General features: G+C 45.7%; 1 protein-coding gene across 2 annotated transcripts; it reads right to left on the reverse strand.

The window, feature by feature from the left end:
• Positions 1-1,273: 1,273 nt before the first annotated feature.
• Positions 1,274-17,852, reverse strand: GGNBP2 (gametogenetin binding protein 2). 2 transcript variants are annotated; one of them, XM_052689292.1, is made up of 14 exons: positions 17,729-17,852; positions 17,122-17,239; positions 13,569-13,649; positions 11,328-11,581; positions 11,008-11,106; positions 8,630-8,743; positions 6,426-6,629; positions 5,277-5,451; positions 4,501-4,695; positions 3,801-3,951; positions 3,517-3,642; positions 3,282-3,433; positions 2,669-2,917; positions 1,274-1,939 (listed from the first exon to the last, which is right to left on the reverse strand). In XM_052689292.1, the coding sequence occupies exons 2-14, from the start codon at positions 17,212-17,214 to the stop codon at positions 1,736-1,738; spliced, it is 2,097 nt and encodes a 698-aa protein (XP_052545252.1). In that variant the 5' UTR covers positions 17,215-17,239; positions 17,729-17,852; the 3' UTR covers positions 1,274-1,735. The 2 variants fall into 2 exon arrangements, with proteins under 2 accessions (XP_052545252.1, XP_052545251.1); XM_052689291.1 differs by having other exon boundaries at positions 6,420-6,629.
• Between the last annotated feature and the right edge of the window lie 1,107 nt (positions 17,853-18,959).

An 18,959-nucleotide genomic window follows, 5' to 3' on the forward strand; every position in this document is an offset into this window, starting at 1 on the left:
AGCGCACAAAGCGCCGCCCGCCGCGCGCCACGCCCCCGCGCCGTGACCACGCGCCCCCCCCTTTTACCACGCCCTTTGGCCACGCCCCCTCCCTTTGGCCACGCCCCTCCCCGCGCGCTGCACGCACCGAGTTCGTCCGGGCTCAGCCGCAGCCGCTCCGCGGTCCGTCGAGGCGTGCAGTGCGGAGCCTTGGGAACTGCCGAAAAGCAAAGCAAAGGAAAAGCAAACGATGCAGCGTTACAAAGAAGTCTAAAGATCCCCGAAAAGATACCGCAGCCACAAGGGCGAGGGCGGTACAAACAAATCACCGCAGCTGCTGAAGAGCACCTGGGCAGCGGCAGCAGAAAGCTGTGCGATGCCCGAGGACAGCGGGGCCGCGAGCACCAGCAGCGCTCAGCTGTGCCGGGCTGCGGGGCATGAGCAGAAAGCGGCTGTGCCGGCTGTTAGCAGCGGCTGTTGCTGCTGTCAGCAGCACCACGTTAATATACAACAATCCTATCTTAATAGCTTTTTGGTTTTTTCTCTTAATGTTTTATTGCATACCTGATCTAACGGAGGGCCCGGCTGGCGGTCATCTTGGATAAAAAAAATAAAAAATCATGAAGCCCATCCATGAACACATTTCCACATCCCATTTTCTGAAATGGCTACAAAACAGTCCCAGCACTGTGCATTAAGAGTACAATGAAAATTACGAGGTTTTATTATTCTGAATACATTTGTGTCTCAATTTCTCTATGCATCTGTAATTTTTAGAGTAGCACCACAAGAAATACCCCCCATCCCCAACACACCTCTCCCACATTCCCTACCTTTGCCACTCGTCAGATCCTCCTCTTACACACGAGTCAGACCACCAAATACTACAGCAATAAGAACAAGATAGGGTTGAAAAGTTTACAGCAAAGCACTCACGTTTGATCTTCAGAACTGAGCTCCTTATTTCATTAAGGAAACATCAAGGTGTGTGGAAACCTCTTTTTGTTTGAGAGCATCAGAGAGCTGAACGTCGGGCTTTGTCAACAAGTGCTGCAGTGCCACAACTCGGAGGCAGCTCAGTGAAAAGCCCTCAAAGCAGCACAGGGGCACAGGCTCAGAACCACTCTGCTTCCACAAGCACCAACGAACCAGCTGTACTTTTCCTAGGGAAGCTTCTTCACCTCACTGTTACCTCCAAGAAGTTCCACAAACCAAACTAAGAGCTTCTCGTCCACCCTGAACAGCAGTAACTCAAACTGTGCCAAAGCACTTAAAGCAGAAACGTGTACACCCATTTTTACTATGCATATTAATAAATATTCTTTATTTAAATTTTGCACATTGCGCTTTAACATATTACATCCAAAACATTTTGCAAATGGATGTCTACTTTGTAAAATCTTATATTCAGCTCATTGTCATTCTGTACAGAATTATAGGTACAACATTACTTTGCCACTAGTCTGCTTTTTGTAAGTCTCACAGTAAGAGAAACATTTAATGAAAAGAGATGGCTTAAATTATAAGAGAGGCTTGCACAGCTACTCAACTAAAGATACAAGCCTGAAGAAAGAACAAAAGTAATGAAATCACCTCCACCAGCCTCCCCCCAAAAAAACAGAAAAAAAAAAAAAAAAAAGAATCACATTAATTTAAGATAAAATTTTGCCATAATTCACTAAATTAAGTTTTTGAAAGAGAAGGCGCAGTAGTCATCTCGAGAATTTCAATGAAAGACAGAGCTATTTTATTGTGTTTAGTTCGCTCCAGCCGTTGTCAACCAACCGTTACAAATGGGCCTCTTGTGATCATTTAAACGGCAGTATTTATTAAATTTCTCCTTCAGATGCTGTCGGTATTGTTCTCTATTGCTGTAAAAAGACTTGTTGTTTGCCATAAATGACTGTATTTCATCTTGTGAGATAAAGATTTCCTCGTCAGAAGTGCATTCGGATTCATCCTACAAACAAAAACAGGTGTTTAAAGCCTCCAGCAGGGCACCTCTCTATACAATATACCTGCCTGGCAACCATAGGTGCTGTTTACAGTTCCTCTGAAGAAGGATACTGCCTCCACATCACAACACAGAAGCCTGAGCTGGCCAATCCCACCACCTGGTTCACGATGCTCTGCTCTCTTGGGTAAGAAGTGCTCTGTGCAGTCATGAAACCCACTAAAGAAAGCTCCAGTGTTCACACATTTTCAGTGAATTGCTATTATTTGAGTTTGTGGGTGGGTTTTTTTTTCTGTTCTTAATTACAGCAACAGGAAAGTAGAGCATGAGAAAGGACTAGGAAAAGGAAGGGAGACAGAAGGAAGCATGCCAAGGAGCCTGGGATTGGAAGCAATGTTTGAAGCACAAAGGCATCAGTAATGCATGCTTCATTTTACGGAAAGATCCAATCCTTAACAACAAACACTTATACTGCAAGTTCCTTCACTCGCATTCCAGTGACAGGCAATTCCTCCTCCTCTGTAAAGCAACTGGGTTACACACTTCACAGAGAAAATGCCAAAGCAAACCAAGTGAGCACTGGGAGAGCAAGCAATGAATTTTAGCTTCAGTTACGTTATTCAGTATACGTTAACAGCTGCTCATTGGGATGTGAAGTTCCAAACCCCACCCTCAATCACTACGATTGGAAGCAGTATGCAGCAGCCTATGACTGCAGTGTAAGTGGTTACTTACGAGGAGCTCCACTAAGCTCTTGGCACCTTTTCCAGTATCAGGAACAAGTGACATTTCTGTAGGTTCTGCAAACTGTGACACATTTTTCATATGCTCAAACCAAGGCAACTGCTGCCCACTTTTTTCTGAGCTACAGCAGCTTTCAGCATGTGTGTCTTTGGTCTTGTCACGATGAAACTCTGTGTGCGTTGTATTTCCTGAGGTCTCTCTGATACCTGGATCTGCCATACAGCTTCCAAGTTTCTGAATCTAAAATCCAAAACAGCAGCGTTAAAACTGAACCACTGAGAGTTCAGATGGAAGGAAGGAGGAAAGAAAAACTTTCAAGAGAAGGACAAGGATATATACGTATTTTTAAGCGTGTGTGCTTGGAGGAAAACAGCATGTCAATACACTGAGAGTGCACAAAAGTACACGAGCTAAGGGATGCATGAGAGAAGAGATTCCTACCACTACAATCGACCCAAGGACCTCCATTCCAAAAACTGAATGGAGAAATACCAGAAGACCAACACTACCTCACTGACTGCGTGAGTCACAACAGAAATTTCAGATGGTTCTTTAAAAATGTATGCATTTAAATAGCTATTCCAGAATACTCGTGGATCCTTACATGTTCGTTCTCACACTTTAAAGTTTTACTTTTCTTTTTCTTCTTTTTGTTTTTGCCTTTTGTGTTGCTTTCTTCTGAATTAGCCCAGCACTCCACACAGCTATCTCCATCCTCCTCTTTGTCGTCGCAGCGATGGACGCAGGCATCATCTCCTGCAGAAGACAGGGCATATTCTCCTTAGACACAAGGAAGTTTTGCATGTGCTGAAACAACATGAACTTCTTCCCAAACCCACCATTTTCATCATGGTTGCAAATGCCTTCAGTGCAGGCCACGTCCGACCCCTCTCGAGATCCCGTCTCGCTGCCCTCCATGCTGGATGAATAGCCACAATCACTACCATTACAATGTGGAGATAGACCTGAGTTGAAGCAGAAAGTTACAATCATCTGCGGTAGCTGTTCCATATTCCTTATTCACACCTCTAGTGACAGAGATATATTTAAAAAAATACTTATTTTTAAAAGTAACTGAACACTGCTTACTCCACAAATGGCAAACAACCAGAGTCTGACGTACCTTTCTTTATTTTAGGTGAACCTAACAGGGTGCCACTACTAGGACAGGTGCAAGAAGTGCTTTCATTGGTAACAATGACTTCTACACAACTGTTAGCTTCTTCAGGGCTACCACAGGCTTTGCAGCTATTTTCCGTGAAGTCCAGGTTTTCCTTCAAATAGATAAAAAACAAAATCCACAAAACCAATATATGCAATTACTGCAATTAGTTCAGTCAGTGTTTTTAGAAAAGATGCTCTTTCCTTAAATAGCAGCTGACACTGATAACAGCCACAGCACTGCTAAATTCTTCAGGAACACACGGAAAAAAAAAAACAAAAAAAAACAATATTTAAAACAACTGCACTTCATCCTTCCTTTCCCAAAAATTCAATGGCAATTGTCTGCAAATAGCATTTGAAATCTCTTATTTGAAGTGATAATTTTAAGAAACAGTGGTTGAAAAATGCTCCATCATAAGCTGACCTCCCAGTTTTAAAATTAAAACAGAAACGAAGCCCCAAAGTAACAGCTTCACAAAAAGACTGTGCTAATCTGAGAAGAGAGAAATCCCAGCAGCCATCAAGAACTGCTTCCCAAAAACAAAATTCCTAAAAACCTCTCCAGAATTGCAGAACAGAAATGTCAGTCGATGAATGAAGCACCAAGGCAGGGATCAGTTATTTAACACCAGCAGAAAGCTACAGCTGTCGGTGTTTACCTTTGCTTGATTTATTTCCTTCTCTTCTGCTGCCTGCAGAGGGGTGGGGATCTCACACACACATTTATTTTTCCGTCTGTTCTTTCGTTTTTGGCGCTTCTTCTCCTGCTTAAGTTCCCGCACTCTTTCTTCTTCTGAGAACTCTTCGCAGAGCTGTTCCAACCTGCTGATCCCCTGCACTTTTTCCACAGCCATCTGTACATGAGAGGTTACATCTGCTTATAGAAGTCAACACTACTTAAGTTTTTACATTGATAAAGGGGGAAAATAGCAGGCAAGCACCGTCAACGATAACGTCAAAGCAGCAATAGTGAGTGTAGAAGAAGAGTGCTGGATTCAGGCACTAGATTCCAACCAACAGAGAAGGGGTATGGAAGGGAGGTGGGAGGAGCACTGCGTTTATTCTCATGGCTCATGGTCTCATTTTTCAGTGAGAAGCAGAGACTTGAACAGATTTTTTGTATCTGTGTTTACATGATAGAAACTCTGATTATCTAACACAGCAGGACAGAAAACCACATTACAACTACTGCTGCAGCACTCCCGCAGCTTTCTGCCTAGAGGAACCAGTGAAAAATCCAACTGATTTTTCAGGCAGCCTCATTTGTGAAGTGCAGACCCCTCTCAGAACACAGCACATAATGGGGCGTCAAACACACCGCCCTGGAAGCTCCTTCCAGCCCAGCCTCAGAACAAAGCACAAAAACACGGTCAGTGAAAACGTACATAGTCACCATAGCAATGAAACACAAGTTAAATAAAGAATGAAGTTTTACCTCAAAGCTTTTGCGTAAAGCATCAACCCCCAGGTAGAAAAGCATCTGCCACGTTTGTTCCTCAGCTCGCAACTTCTGCCAGATTCGGTGTAATCTTTCATAAAGGTGAATACCCAGGCAGGTCAAAACTTCTTCCTGGGCTATGTCTATTGTCTTAGCATGCCTTTCTCTTCGTCTAGAGGAGAGTTCAACCAAAGCAGAGTATTGTTAAAGTACCTGGAAGTCTACCAAGAGATCAAAGCAACTCAAGGAGGTATTTTCTGTACGTACAACCGAAGCTGTGTTTGCATGAACAGCTCTTTTAATTGAGTTCTGCTGTGCTGCATGCAGATGCAAAATAGAAAGGACCAGCTCAGTACTACATTCCTGACGTGCTAACTGGAGCACAGTATGGTTAAGCTGCACGCTGCCTTCTACCCTGTGACTTCCTTCAGTCTCTTTGCTCCTACTAGAATGCATCAGTGGAGTTTTAATGTCAAAGAGATACGGCCATTTCTTTCATTTCCTAAAGTTCTTACTTAATGTAGAGCAAACACTTTAAGCTCCTAAATTGGCATTCCAGATAACTGAAGCGTGTACATTATCTACCTTACAAAATAAAACATACTTCAGTATTAAACCGTATCTATTATGAATAAAAGAACAATTGGTACAGAACTAGTTACCCTCCTAATCCAACAGTTATGATCCAGTTCTAAAGACAGTGAGCTGAGCTTTGCATTTTTAATTTTGCGTTCAAGTTGCAAGGTACAGGTTCAAATATTACTACAAAATACAAATGGCAACAAAATGAAGTTCAACACGGAGCATTCAGTTAAACATTCAACCAAGGTTCTCTTTCTATTTCGCATGTTCTGAGCGCTTCAATGGAAAAGCAGGCAGCCCTAATGAGTGACCAAATGAAGTAGAAGACGTTCAGCAACTGCTTTCAGTCTTGCCTTCAGAGTTAAACGCACTTAAAAATCAAAAGCACGTATCTTCACTGCTTTGAAGCACTACCTTTAAAGTCCACCTCAACGCGAGGATCGAGGCTCAGGAGTTTGTTGTGCAGCAAGGAGGCAAAAAAATCACTTGTGCAAAATACATTTGGTAATAAAATAAAGAAGCAAAGCGCTAGATAGCCCACTCTAGCAAATTACATACTCATACCCTCCTGCGAACTCTGGTTCAGCTCGACCCAAGAGGTGTGCGATGAAATCTGTTTCACAGCATACATGTATATGGCGTTCATGTGGGCAGCAACGCAAACCCTCATACAGTGCAGCACAGTAGCCCTTCTCTTTGCTGCAGTCTAGCTCACCAATAAGAATATTGTATGCCCGAAGTACTTTATTCTTGCAGTCAGTGCAAAACCTGCAGTGAAACAGAAAACGTAACGGAATTGAATTCGTATTCGAGCAGAAACCTGGAGCAGCTTCATCCAAGTTAAAGCACACTGAGCTCTTTAATAGTGCATGCTATATTTAAAATAGGTCATGCTGAGGTTTATCTTACTTGAAAACATGAAACAGTCACAGACTTTGGGTGTAAGCCACATGAGTTTACCATACGCATTATACTACCCATCATATGTTACAAGCTGGAGTATCAGCTTCCATGCTCCAAGACATAAATCAATCTAACTGTTAACATGAAGAAATTCCTACATGAATATGCAGTTCCATACACAATCAAGGATCAGAAATCTGGTAGCGAGCAAACTGAACAGTTAGTGCAAGGTAGGAAAAGTAACACACTCCAAGTTACTTTAGTTATTAGTAACCAGTTATTTAACAGATATTTGAGTGAGGGATAACAAGTACGAAGGACAATCCTCTGCTGCCTGCTGTGTAAGAGTAGCTTCCACTACAAGCACCTTGAAATATATTTTGAACTACTGGATTACTGCACAGATAGCAAAACAAGGGTTGTTTACAATACAGTGTACTCAATGTAAACAGGACTGTTCAGATAGCTGATAGGAGAATAGTACAGTTATGAAGTCTGTTATAATTTAAACAAAACAAAATTAATTTAAAAGTAATCTTCAAGAAGCTACAAAATGTCTGCTGTATTATTCTAAAAAATGCAAGTCAGACAAGCTGCTCACATTTCAGCTTTCAGCTTGAAAAGTTTGCTCTTCATGCCATCTCTGGATGGTGTTTTTCCCTTCCCTAGTTTGTCCAGTCACTTGACAACACTAAGTCAAACATATTTGGGTGTTTGATAGAGCTATGATAACTGGCTAGTTTCTGCGGCGAAAGGAAAGAAAACAGTCACATTATTGTAGGTTAGCATCAGGAACGCAGCCAACACCATGTTTAATGTCACAGGAGATTAAAGTTATTTTGTTTCCAAAGTGTTATTTCCACACCACCACCCCCACACCCATCTGTGCCCCCACAGCTTTTATCTGAACCTTGAAACCGCTGGAAATTAAGGTTTTAACCAGTGCTAGAGCTACCATCCAGCACATCCAACCATCAGCTTGAGCCCCACTCCTTCCCTACAAGAAAGGCATAACAGCACTGGCACTACTCTGTCACAGACACCTGTTTAAGGAACAGGATTTATAAGCACCAGCCTGAAATCTGCATCTATAAGTCTTGTACCCCTTACTGTGAACCTGTGTATACCCCTCAAAGGTGGCATAGCCCCAAAGGCAACAGGCTGCCTCCAAAGGGCAGCTCTGGGAGTCACAGCCTTACACCCCTACAAGCTCTGGCAGAAAGGAAAATTTCTGGGATAGAAGCCATCAATTTCAACTTTCTGCATTAACTAAAATGCACTGCTTTGGCACTACTATTATTTCCTGTTACTACATAGAATTACTGTTATACTGCATTAGTTTAGAACAAAAGTAATCCAAGATTCCCTCAGAAACAGGGTTCTAAAGATATCCATTAAACTCCTTTAAGTTCCACGAAAAAGGGGGTAGTTTTACCTGAAATTAGAATTCTTGCCATTGCTCACTTTACATCCACTCTCAAAAAAGACAAAAAACAACCCAAAAAAAAAGCCACGAACCACCCAAAATCCTCATTTGGGCATCAGCGCGTACTGAAGCTGCTGCTAAAAGACTCCTCATTGCTACACGATTTAAACTCGTGCTTAGATTCATGTAACACGTATTAAAATGTGAACAGATACAAAGAATACGCAATTTCAAAACAACAAGTTGCAAACCATAGCTTAAGATGCAATCTGGTAAGGTCCTCTACCACCACAAAGCGGAGATCTTAGTTTTAGAACAGCATCAGAATGCCATCAAGAAAATTCTAAACTTTTAGACATTGTGTAGACTACACACTTATTTTGATCAACAAGAAAATGCAGCATGTATGTCTCAAGGTGCCTTTGTTCTTGTAACATACCTGTGTTTTCGTAGATACGTTTCTAATGTTTCTAAGAGGCAGCTAGAATCAATTAAAACTACTTCATCCCTGCACTCCTGGGACATGAGCTCCCATACATCCATCCAACATCCCCTGCAAACAAACAACAAACACACCTGTAAGAAAGCATGTTATCCTGCTGGCAGTTTGGGAAAGAAGCAAATGAAAGCACTGGTAGTTTACCTGACCGCTCCCTGGAAGGGCCCACAGTGGAAAGTGATCCTACACTTCTCCTCCTTCTTGCTGTCTTCACTATTTTTCTTATCTGCACTTAATTTCTCTGCACTGAGTGTACTACTGCTCCCTTCACTGTCATATAGTAAAAGAAATTGTAAGCCTGTACCATATCTACTACAAACTGGCTGTTTTTCCCAAACAGGCACCATGAAAGCGTTGCAGCGCTCCTTCATTTGCTTTGACACTTTCACAGGCTAAGCCTTAAATTACAGAGAAGAGTCAGATAATAGACACAGAGTTTGCTACCCATGTTCATAAACCCAGATCCACGATGACTTTTTATAGCTGAAAGCCAGTAGTTTTTCAGTACATTACCTTAAGTGTAATCATACCCAAGCTGTAATATTTCTGGTAGTTTACATTTCATACGTCAACTTACTTCATTAAATTTCCAAAGTGTGTTAAAATACTTCCCTCACCACCACTGGATGTGCCTGAAGTACGCTCACAGAGCCAAGAACACACTGGAAGGAGCAAGTCACCTCTACTCACAGCTCGGGATACACTTGCAGTTCTCACAATGGTCATCTCTGTTTAAACTCATGTACGGATACAACGGAGCAGTAAAACAGAGGAAGCAGCATTCCCACATTCCCATGCAATAATTAGTTTCTCCAGAATATTTATTTATGCTGTGATCTCAGCAGCTTTCCTTGGAGCAGAATTGGTGCTGCACGCCCTGAGCACGCCTGCAGTGTGACAGCGGGACGGCGGCTGAGCACAAAGTGCACACTGTGCTCCCCCAGCAAACCACACCGACTGCCCACACACCACACTATCAGATAAAGCCAAAAGCTTTACTCGCAGTATTCAAGTATTGTTCTTTCACACGTTATCCTGCCAGTGCCCAGAATACAGAGGGGACTTCCTCCAGCATGAGGGCAGCATTTTCCTCTCTATGGCCATTTGCAGAACTGCTTCGCCTTGCCAAAAGGCTGAGCGCAGGTTCTGCCACATACGTTCTTAAAAAGAAAACATTAATCTTACTAAAAACAAACTGCAAAAACACTTGGAATTCCTGTATTTTTTTCTTTAAATGCACCTCTATGACCTTCTGTTTATGTAATATAAGCTTTAAAACAACTACATGTGAAGTCTGCAACCAAACCAGAACGGGGGACAGCGATCAGCCAGCAGCACAAGCAGCAGCAGCAGAGGCCAGGCTGCAGCTGCCCACAGCCCACCAGTCAGCCATGCCCAGAACCTGCACAGAATCCAAGCCCTGCCTTGGAAACGTGAGGGGCAAACTTCCACAGGTTGGGTGCTTCACCACAAGCAGAGCACAGCTGAAGTTCTCCTGCACTGCAGCTAAGCACAGTACCCACATTTATTGGTTATCACCTCAGCACCAGCACAAACAACGACACCCCACACCACAGCTCTGTATGGTGCATCTTTCTGATCATTTCACCTCCTACTCTACAGAAGCATACAAGCACCTTTTGCACTGATGTATTCAAAACATGCTGTCCTATTTTGAGAAAATGGTTTACAGACCTTTAGCTTTAATTTTGTCACCCAACCACAACAAAGCCTTTAATTAATGACCAAACAAGGTTCCCCCCTCCCCCCCCAAACAACCTCAAGGAAAATGACATTTATTTAGCACGTCATTTCACCTCAGTTTGAGAAAACTGCTGATCAATTGCTTTGGTATAGAGAACTAAAAAGCAGTTTCTCTTTCTAGCGCACTGTTTCTATCACAATGCAGAAGCCATCCATGCCCTGGGCACACCATATTCCATTTCATGATCCAAATGAGATACAAAAAGCACAGAGAAGTACTGGTTTGTAATGGTCAAGTTAGCTTTCAGCAGCTAGCTTTGAAATTAACCAAGTATTTTTATAGAGGAAGGGAACCACAGCAGCTTGCCACCACATTAACAAAACCCAAAATGTGAAGCACTTTCCTATGAAAAGCAACTCTAACATTCGCTACCCCAAATTCCTGAGTGCCCCTGCTTCTCTTCCAGGCAGTTTTCTGGGACTACTATAATTCAAATAGCTTGGAAATTACTACTCTAAATAGATAACAGCATTAAAAAAGTGATCTGAATGTACCTGCAGTCTGGTTCCTCAAGTACTTTAGGATTAACTGCACATGTTAAACCCCAACTTACCCCAGTGGTTTTGGTTTGTGTGTGTCCAGAGAGTGTAACTGACATCTCTTGTTCTTCTTACTTTTAGGAATTGCATCAATCATGTCATTCAGTTTGGACCTACAGAAAAAAGGTAACTTAGTGGACAGAAAATCTTGTTATCCAGATAAACTTTCAAGGGGCTGATTCAGCTCCTGTGCTAACGAACATTAAATCTAAAGCTTTCTTCCTAGCTCCTACTTTTTCTTACAACAAACACTCCTGCAGTACACAAGGAAAATACAGTGTGGATTTTCCAGGCAAATTCTAGTAGTTCTAACACAGCTGTGGGACTAACTTACCCATGCACATAAAACAGTGTATAAAGCTTCTTTGCATCAGTCATACAGCTTCGAGTTACGGAAAGAACCCCCTTCGGCCCAACTGCAAGAGGCTCCAGGGCTGGATTTCCAGACTCAACCAGCTGAGAAAACAGACGCTCCACGCTGCGACGACACCCCACACATGGGACCAGCTGAGAAAGAGCACTCAGAACTTCACGTGATGTCACCATCATGGCAATATTGAGATCCTGCTGTTTAAGCATGCTATGTCTCTAAAGGCGAATAAGAAAGGAAATGATTAGAAATAAAGAAATAGAAACACACTTTAAACCGTTCTACTTTCTTTGCTTTTGACGTTTCCTTATCAAAACACACATGTGCTGGAAACCATATGCAGTGCTTAAGAGCCTCAGGTCACCATCTTCCTACTAATCACCTCCAGTACTCCACGAACCACAGCCCACTACCATCAAAGGAGCAATCCTGCTTCAAGTCTTACAGCCTGCCCTCAGAAAGGAAGTAACTTTTTCTCCTCTTGCTCTCTCCTGCCACTCAAATCAGCGAGCAACGCAGCCAAGCAGACAGCACACCTCCCTGTGCCCATCAGTGAGAAGCCCTTCTTACAGCAACTCAGCACAGATGTTTTACTGAAGGGCCTCATATGCAAACTCCACACATTTTCATCTTCTACTCACACTCATTTCGTCCTTGGCACACAGAAAGGAAACTCCTGGATGCTCATTGCTATGTATGGAAATCTCACTTACAACCACCTTCATTTCTTCACGCCAAAACAATTCTGCAGCACTGTTCCTGACAGGCTGAATGCTGTTTCCCATTACAAATCTAACACCCGTAACTCAGGAAAGCACACATTACTATTCAGGGTGAAACATTTCACTTCAGTAGTGAACATTCAACGTGTGCTAATAATAGAGCTTCACAGAGAACACCTTCTAATATTTCTTAGGTCAACGAACAGCTCGAGGTGCTTCTCCTCATTCCCCTGTCAAACACACCCCTGCACAGACCCATAAGGAGCATAAGGATACCCTCCTGCTTCTCCTAACTGCCACGTTACTGGCTCGGACTCCAGCTCTGAACTTCCACTAGCACAGCTAAACAGAACAGATGGTTCCTTCCTCACACAACAGCCAACAAATCCACACTTCAAGTATCAGTGCTACAGGCACTTCCCAACATTATCTAGAGGAGCAGAGTGCTGTCACTCTATTAATTGTCTCATCTTCCCCTGCTTATACAGACAGGCTTACAAAGCTGTACTTCATATCTATACAGTGAATGTCTTGCCACACTGCTGTCATATCACACCCAGTTAGAGGCTGCTAATGTAGAACTCAGCTGTCAAGAAAGAAGACCACAAAATACAGCAAAATAATCAGTCACATGGAATGTATAAACACACCAACTGAAGTGCAAGACTATTTTTGGTTCACTTCAAGTAATTTATTATAACAAGTAAAGCTATAATCAGAAAATACTACATGTTTGTGCTCTGAAAGGAAGGCACATTAAACAATCTGACAAGCGATAGCACTCTGCAATAATCCTCTTTTCTGTAATTAATAGCACTAATCACAGCAACAACAAAAATGAGCTATTTTCACAACACAGCTATGCTTCATATGCAGCATATGTCCCAGAGTCTGCTGCCAAACCCCAGTGCAGGAGTACAAGATGCCCACGACCAAACAGCCCTGCTCCTTCTGACATCAGGCTTCGGCTGCTTGTGCTCTCCTGCTTCCCCTTCTTTTGGCTACAGGGCTACTTGCACTGTCAGTGCATAACTGTCAGGGGCACAGCAAAAATGTCTCTGTTCAACTACACCTAATCTATAAACTACCACACTTATGCTGTCTTGGTACCGTACAACTCTAAGGTCTTAAGCAATACACACTCCTACTTGTCTAAGCAGTACCAGAGTGTACAGAAAGAAGTCTGAACGTATGAAAAAGCATAGCTTTTGTTAAGAATTAACCAGCAGTGACCAGCTCTTAATTTTAGCTGGATATGCAGCAACATCTCCTGGGAAGACAACAGTGTATGAGCTGTGGTACCAAAAGTGCAGGCAGCCAGTGCCCTTTGGTACCAACACAACTGCTCACACGTACTGATGTGTCATTCATGAACTCGTTCCAGGACTAACAACCTCCCTCCTAGAGACATAAGGGCAGGAATCTACAGAAACCAGAACCTAGTAACACGTGGCTTTCTTTAAAAAAACAGTGAGATACTCACCTGAATGAACTGCTTCAGTTGTGCACCGTTATTCTGATGTCCATCTAGGTTCAGCACGTTGTCGGGAAATTCCATCACCATCTGAGTGAAATAGGAGAAAAAAGGCTTTCAGAAGTTGAACGTGCAGCATTTGTTTGTTTTTCTTCCCAAGGAACAACAGGACATTAAGACAGACAACGTTAAACCCTCGTTCTTTTAGCATAACTGCACCACAAGCTTGGAAAAGTGCAAGAACAGTTTAAAACAATGAACGTTTCAGCAAATTAACAACTGTCACTAATATGATGTTCTAGAGGAGGGTTACAAACAGCAAACATTCCAAGAGCTGGTGTAGGAGAGCAGCAGTTACTAGATGGAAAACCGCTATTTCTGTTACATCGTCTACAGGAAAGAAAGAACTGCACATCAACACAAACTAATCCAACAGCAAAGCAATTTATAAAGTATGAAAAGAACAGCACAACAGTTCCATGACTTTGGGTTGTCTCTTTCAAAGGTGAATTTAAAATGGCATTAATTCAACAAGGCACTCCAAGGTATCCTTTGTTTTGTGTCTGCAGCTGCAGCTCTCAAGGGGCTCCAAGAAAAACATCAAGCCTACAGAACACTGGGGTTACCAGCAAGTAATTAATAACCCTTTTCCAATTACTAAGCAAAGAGAGCAACATCTTGAGAATTAAAAAAAGTGAAATTACTGTTAGACAAAACTCCACCATAACCATGGGGAAAAATGAAGCCAAACAGAAGCAAAAGCAAAGACTGGCTTCATTCATCTTCTCTGTCCAAACTGAGAAATACAATTTTATCACCAAGAACACTGAGAGTCCACTTTACAATCTGAAAGACAGAACAAGAGCTTGATTAACAACTCGAACACCACCCAGCACCGAGATGAAACAGCCCGGATAGTTCTCTTTCCACAGGCCAGCACTGGCTTCCTTCAGGCAGCTGCTAAGGACAGGGCTCCCTGTTGGCATCACCACCGCTGCCACCACCCCCACAGAACTGCACGCTTACTTCTACAGCACTCAGCACTGCTCCAAAACAAACATCTATTCTCTAAGGCCAGAGAGCATGGTGCTTCTCTGCTCTGCCACATGCTGGGGGAGGACAGCATTGGTGCACAACTGTGCTCACTGTGAATTCTGACCCCTGGGGCATTTCTCTCCCCTCTTCCCTTCTCTTGTCCCTGCTCCATACACTGTGCAGCAGCGCAAACCTTTGCTGCTTGGTGACAGGTTTCCTGGATGGTTCATTTCATGTCCCCGTCAGGAGCGAGCTCTATGCAGAAGTAACAGCACTACCTGCTAACACAGAGAGAAGAGACATCTGCACATTTCTCTCCTCTTTCATTTATCGTCCGCTATCAGACAACACCCATGGGCGTTGGGCACAACACAGTTACATTATCAACGACTGAATTAATTCATGCATCTGTTAGATGAGATTTTATTAGCTGGTTGAACACCAACCACACGGCCACATCAAGGGGCACACCTTCTGGAGACCCTAAAAGCTGCTTCAGAAATGAAAAGAGCCAGGTATTTAAAGCTCCTTCAATTTCAAGTTGAAGCATAAGAGACAGACAGGTGAGAGTGAGCAGAGGAGCAGTGCTGCACTGCACCCAGGGAGGCGCCTGCATGCCTGGGAGCAGCGCTACAAGCTCAAGAGCATTCTAAACCATTCATTCAGTATTCCACAATGACTGACCCACTCTTTCCAGACTTAAGGCACAGACTCAGTGGGCCCACTGCTTTTCATTTTTTGAGTTTCAAACGGGCCAACACAAGCCAGTTAGTTCTGACATTCATTTTTAAAGATAATGTTAAAGATAAAATTACGTTTCAAAGACAACAGCACCCACCTCAAGCACAACTACCTCCCTATCACCTCCTGCAACAGGAGGCTCCAAGACAAGGAAGCAATAACTCCATTCCTCTGTTTCTGCAGACTTATTCACCCCCAGACACAGAAATCTGAATGCTTTATAACAGCAACAGAACAGGGAAAACAAAGAAAAGCGGACGCAAGACAGTATTTGTTTGTGGTGAGGATGACTTGCACTTACATAAATGCCCCTCACTCAGATGGACACCAAACTGATTTACAGCTATAGGGACCTTCTCAATCACACTACAGCATGCCTCTGCTGTAGAAAAAAAAATTACAGCAACAACACAGCACAAATGTGCAAAATTTGTGGCAGGGAAATAAATTCTGGAACTACATCAGAAACACAATTTCAGGTCAGCCTAAGTCAATTCATCCATCTCACGCTTGGGTTGGCCGAGTTTCCACACTCCCTCTCTCAACCTATTAAGTACAGCAAATGGTAACAATGGCACGGTGTGTCTGCTTAGCACAGTCTAGCTAGTCATTTGTACACAGGAATCTAAGAAAAAAGAATCTGAGACCTTCAAATTATACGAGGGAAAAAAAGATTGAACAGACAAGGTATCTCAGGATCTCACAGATGACGTACAGCAAGCTCAAAACTTAAGGCATTCCTACACAGTGCTGTCAATAAATCCTTGCAAGGGAAGAAAATACTGCTTTGAAAAACATGATTGGAAAACTACACAGTGTACAGCATAGTTAACCAGCACTGACAGACTACACGGGGCCAAAAACCAGCGACAATTAATAATACGCGCCATTTACAGCAATCAAAACCAAAATACAGCAAAGAGCCCCCCAGCAAACAATGCAAAACCAGATGGGATTGAGACAGAGTCTTCATCAGTGTCACTGCAGGCTTACAGACTGGAGGTGCTCAAATGTTTTGAGCTGGAAGACGGAAGAATATAAATTATGAAGTTGGAAACATTTAAGAGAAAAGAAAAAGGCGAATCAGGTCAGGGTTTGAAAGCACATACACTATACATCATATAAGCAACATCAGTGACTGTCACATGGCACAAAGCTGACACCAGAACTCACACGAGTGGGATACCTGGTTACAGCGTGTTTAGTTCTCAACCTGACCTTCCCCTACTGTCAGGGCTGAGAGCAATGCTGGCCGGCAGAGCTGCTGCACATGCTCCTGCCATGTGGGTGCTTCTCCCGAGCAGGGTGGCAGAGCAGGCTTTGGGCTGCACCTTCCAGAGCAGCAAAGCCCCCGTTTCAGGGACCCACATCATACAGTGAATGGAAGCTCGCAGCTCTGTCGCTGTAGATGCAGTAGCACATTGCTGCATGCTCAGTAACCCTTACCTTAAGGCGAAGCTGTGGAAAATACCTTCAGCCCTTCTTTGCCTATTTTAAAGTACGGCAACCACTCCAACACAGACGTGGGTTTAACGTTCACACGAATCAGCCATTCTAGGGGTCCTTTCCTTATGAACCGAGAACCGGCTGCGCTCCACGTTCCGGCCCGGGCTCGGAGCCACCCCCGGCCCCGGGCAGCGACTCACTCTCAGTCCCGACCGGTCACACGGAGCCGCTCGGCCCAGAGCCCGGTAACCCCGGGCAGCGCGGAGCCGATCGCCGCGGGAGGAGCCCGGGAAAGGCCTCGCAACGCCCCGCCGCCGAGCGGAGCGGGGCCGGCACTCACCGTCAGGGTGTCATCGATGTAGAGCGGGATCTGCCTCTTCTCGAAGGGGAACTCCTCCTCCCCGTCCCTGCACACCGCCACCAGCCGCGCCATCTCCGCCGCGTCCCCGCGCTGCAGCCTGCGAGCAGGGAGCGCCCAGAGGTAAAGGCCCGCCGCGCTCCGCCGGCACACTTTCACCACCAGCAGAGAGCGAGCCTGCGCTCCGCATCGCCTGATTCACCACGCGCCGCGCCGGGCCCACCGCTCCCGCACGGCGCCGGAGGAGCTCGGAAGGCCACGGGCAGAAGCCGGGGAGCGAGGGGCGACGGGAGGGCAGGGCGGGCGGCGGAGCAGACGGAAGCGCCGGGCCGACCCCCTTCCCGCCCGCCCGCGGCCCCCCGGCGGCTCCGTCCCTCCCCAGCACCGCCAGCGGGCCGGGCTGAGGGAACGGGAGAGCCTCGGGGCCCGCGGCCGGCAGGGCCCTCCCGCGGCCCGGCTCCTCCCGGCCCCGCCCGGCCCGCGGCCCGCGGGCGACGGCTCAGAGGAAGCCAGGAGCCGCCCGCCCTCCGTCCCTCCCGCTCCCCGCGACCCGCGCCGCTCCACTCCCCCCCCCGGCCCCGGCCTTTACCGGCGCTCCGCGAGTCCGCGGCCCGGGCGCTGTGACAGGCGGGCGGACACCTCGGGCTCCGCCACAGAGCCGCCTCCCTCCTCTCCTTCTCCCCCTCCCCGAACCCTCCCCGCCGCCGCCGCCGGCTCCGCCCCGCCGTCCTCTCGCGAGATCTCGCCGCTCTCCGCCCCGCCTCACCCGCGGGCAGCGCCCGGTCCGGCCGAGGCTGCGGGAGGCGTCGCTCCGTCCGTTATCCCGCGGGGCTCCGCGGCAACGCCGCGTTACGAACGGCCCCTAACGGCCGCACTCCTCCCTCCGCCGCCGGAAACGCATCGCGGGGAGCAGAGGGGCGGATCGCCGGGCGCTGCGCTTGGCGCAACTGACGGAAAACGAAACGCCGCGGCTGCTGAGCCGCGCCGTGGCGGATCCTCGGCGGCTGGGATCGCCTTTGCCGATCCGCGTCGCTCCGTCGCTCCGCACACTGAAGCCCTCGCAGCAGAGCGGTGCGGTTGGCGGCGGGCGCTTTTCCCCTCGGTTCCGCATCGTGCGACAAACGGGTTGCGATGCAGGCACGGCAGCGGCGCTGCCCAAACGCTGCGCTCCCAGCAGCTACACGTGTGCGCGTCAATAAACGAGCTACGAAAACATCGCCGCTCCCTTTCACGTAGCTTTTATGCCTGGAGAAGGATCTGCAGGAAACGCAGCTGTCGGTCCCCGCAGAGTAAAGGCAGGCAGCTCTTTGTGCCCTCGCTTCGTGCCCTTGTTCTCCTCGGAAGAGATTCCGTGCTGCAGGACGTGGTGCTGAGGATACGGCCTGAACCTGCACTGTGCTTCGTGTGAGTCTTCATTCGACTTCAAAGGGCTGGAACTGAAGGCACGCTGAGGTTTGCATCAAAACCCAACGCATTTAAAAATAATGAAATTTGGAAAGAAGGACCTGATGACTCATGAGGAGCAACCTTAAAGATGAATGTGACCATTTCTGCTCACCTACGTTCCTTCTATCCCACAGCCTTACAAACAGGTTGTTCTGTAAAGTTATAGCATCAAAAATGATACAGTTTCTCTTTTCTTGGTCCTCTGCTTTACAATTCTTACTGATGTCAGTGGCATGCTACAGTTGATAATGTAACTTTTACTAATTACCTAACAGATGAAGACTCATTTTTTCATATGTATCTGTAGATCTACATAAGCCTACACATCTTAACACACCCAAACTGAGGTGAATTGTGTCACTGTCCACAGGGTG

This window comes from Tympanuchus pallidicinctus, unplaced genomic scaffold (genome assembly GCF_026119805.1).
Source record: "Tympanuchus pallidicinctus isolate F22 unplaced genomic scaffold, pur_lepc_1.0 scaffold24, whole genome shotgun sequence".
NCBI lineage: Eukaryota > Metazoa > Chordata > Aves > Galliformes > Phasianidae > Tympanuchus > Tympanuchus pallidicinctus.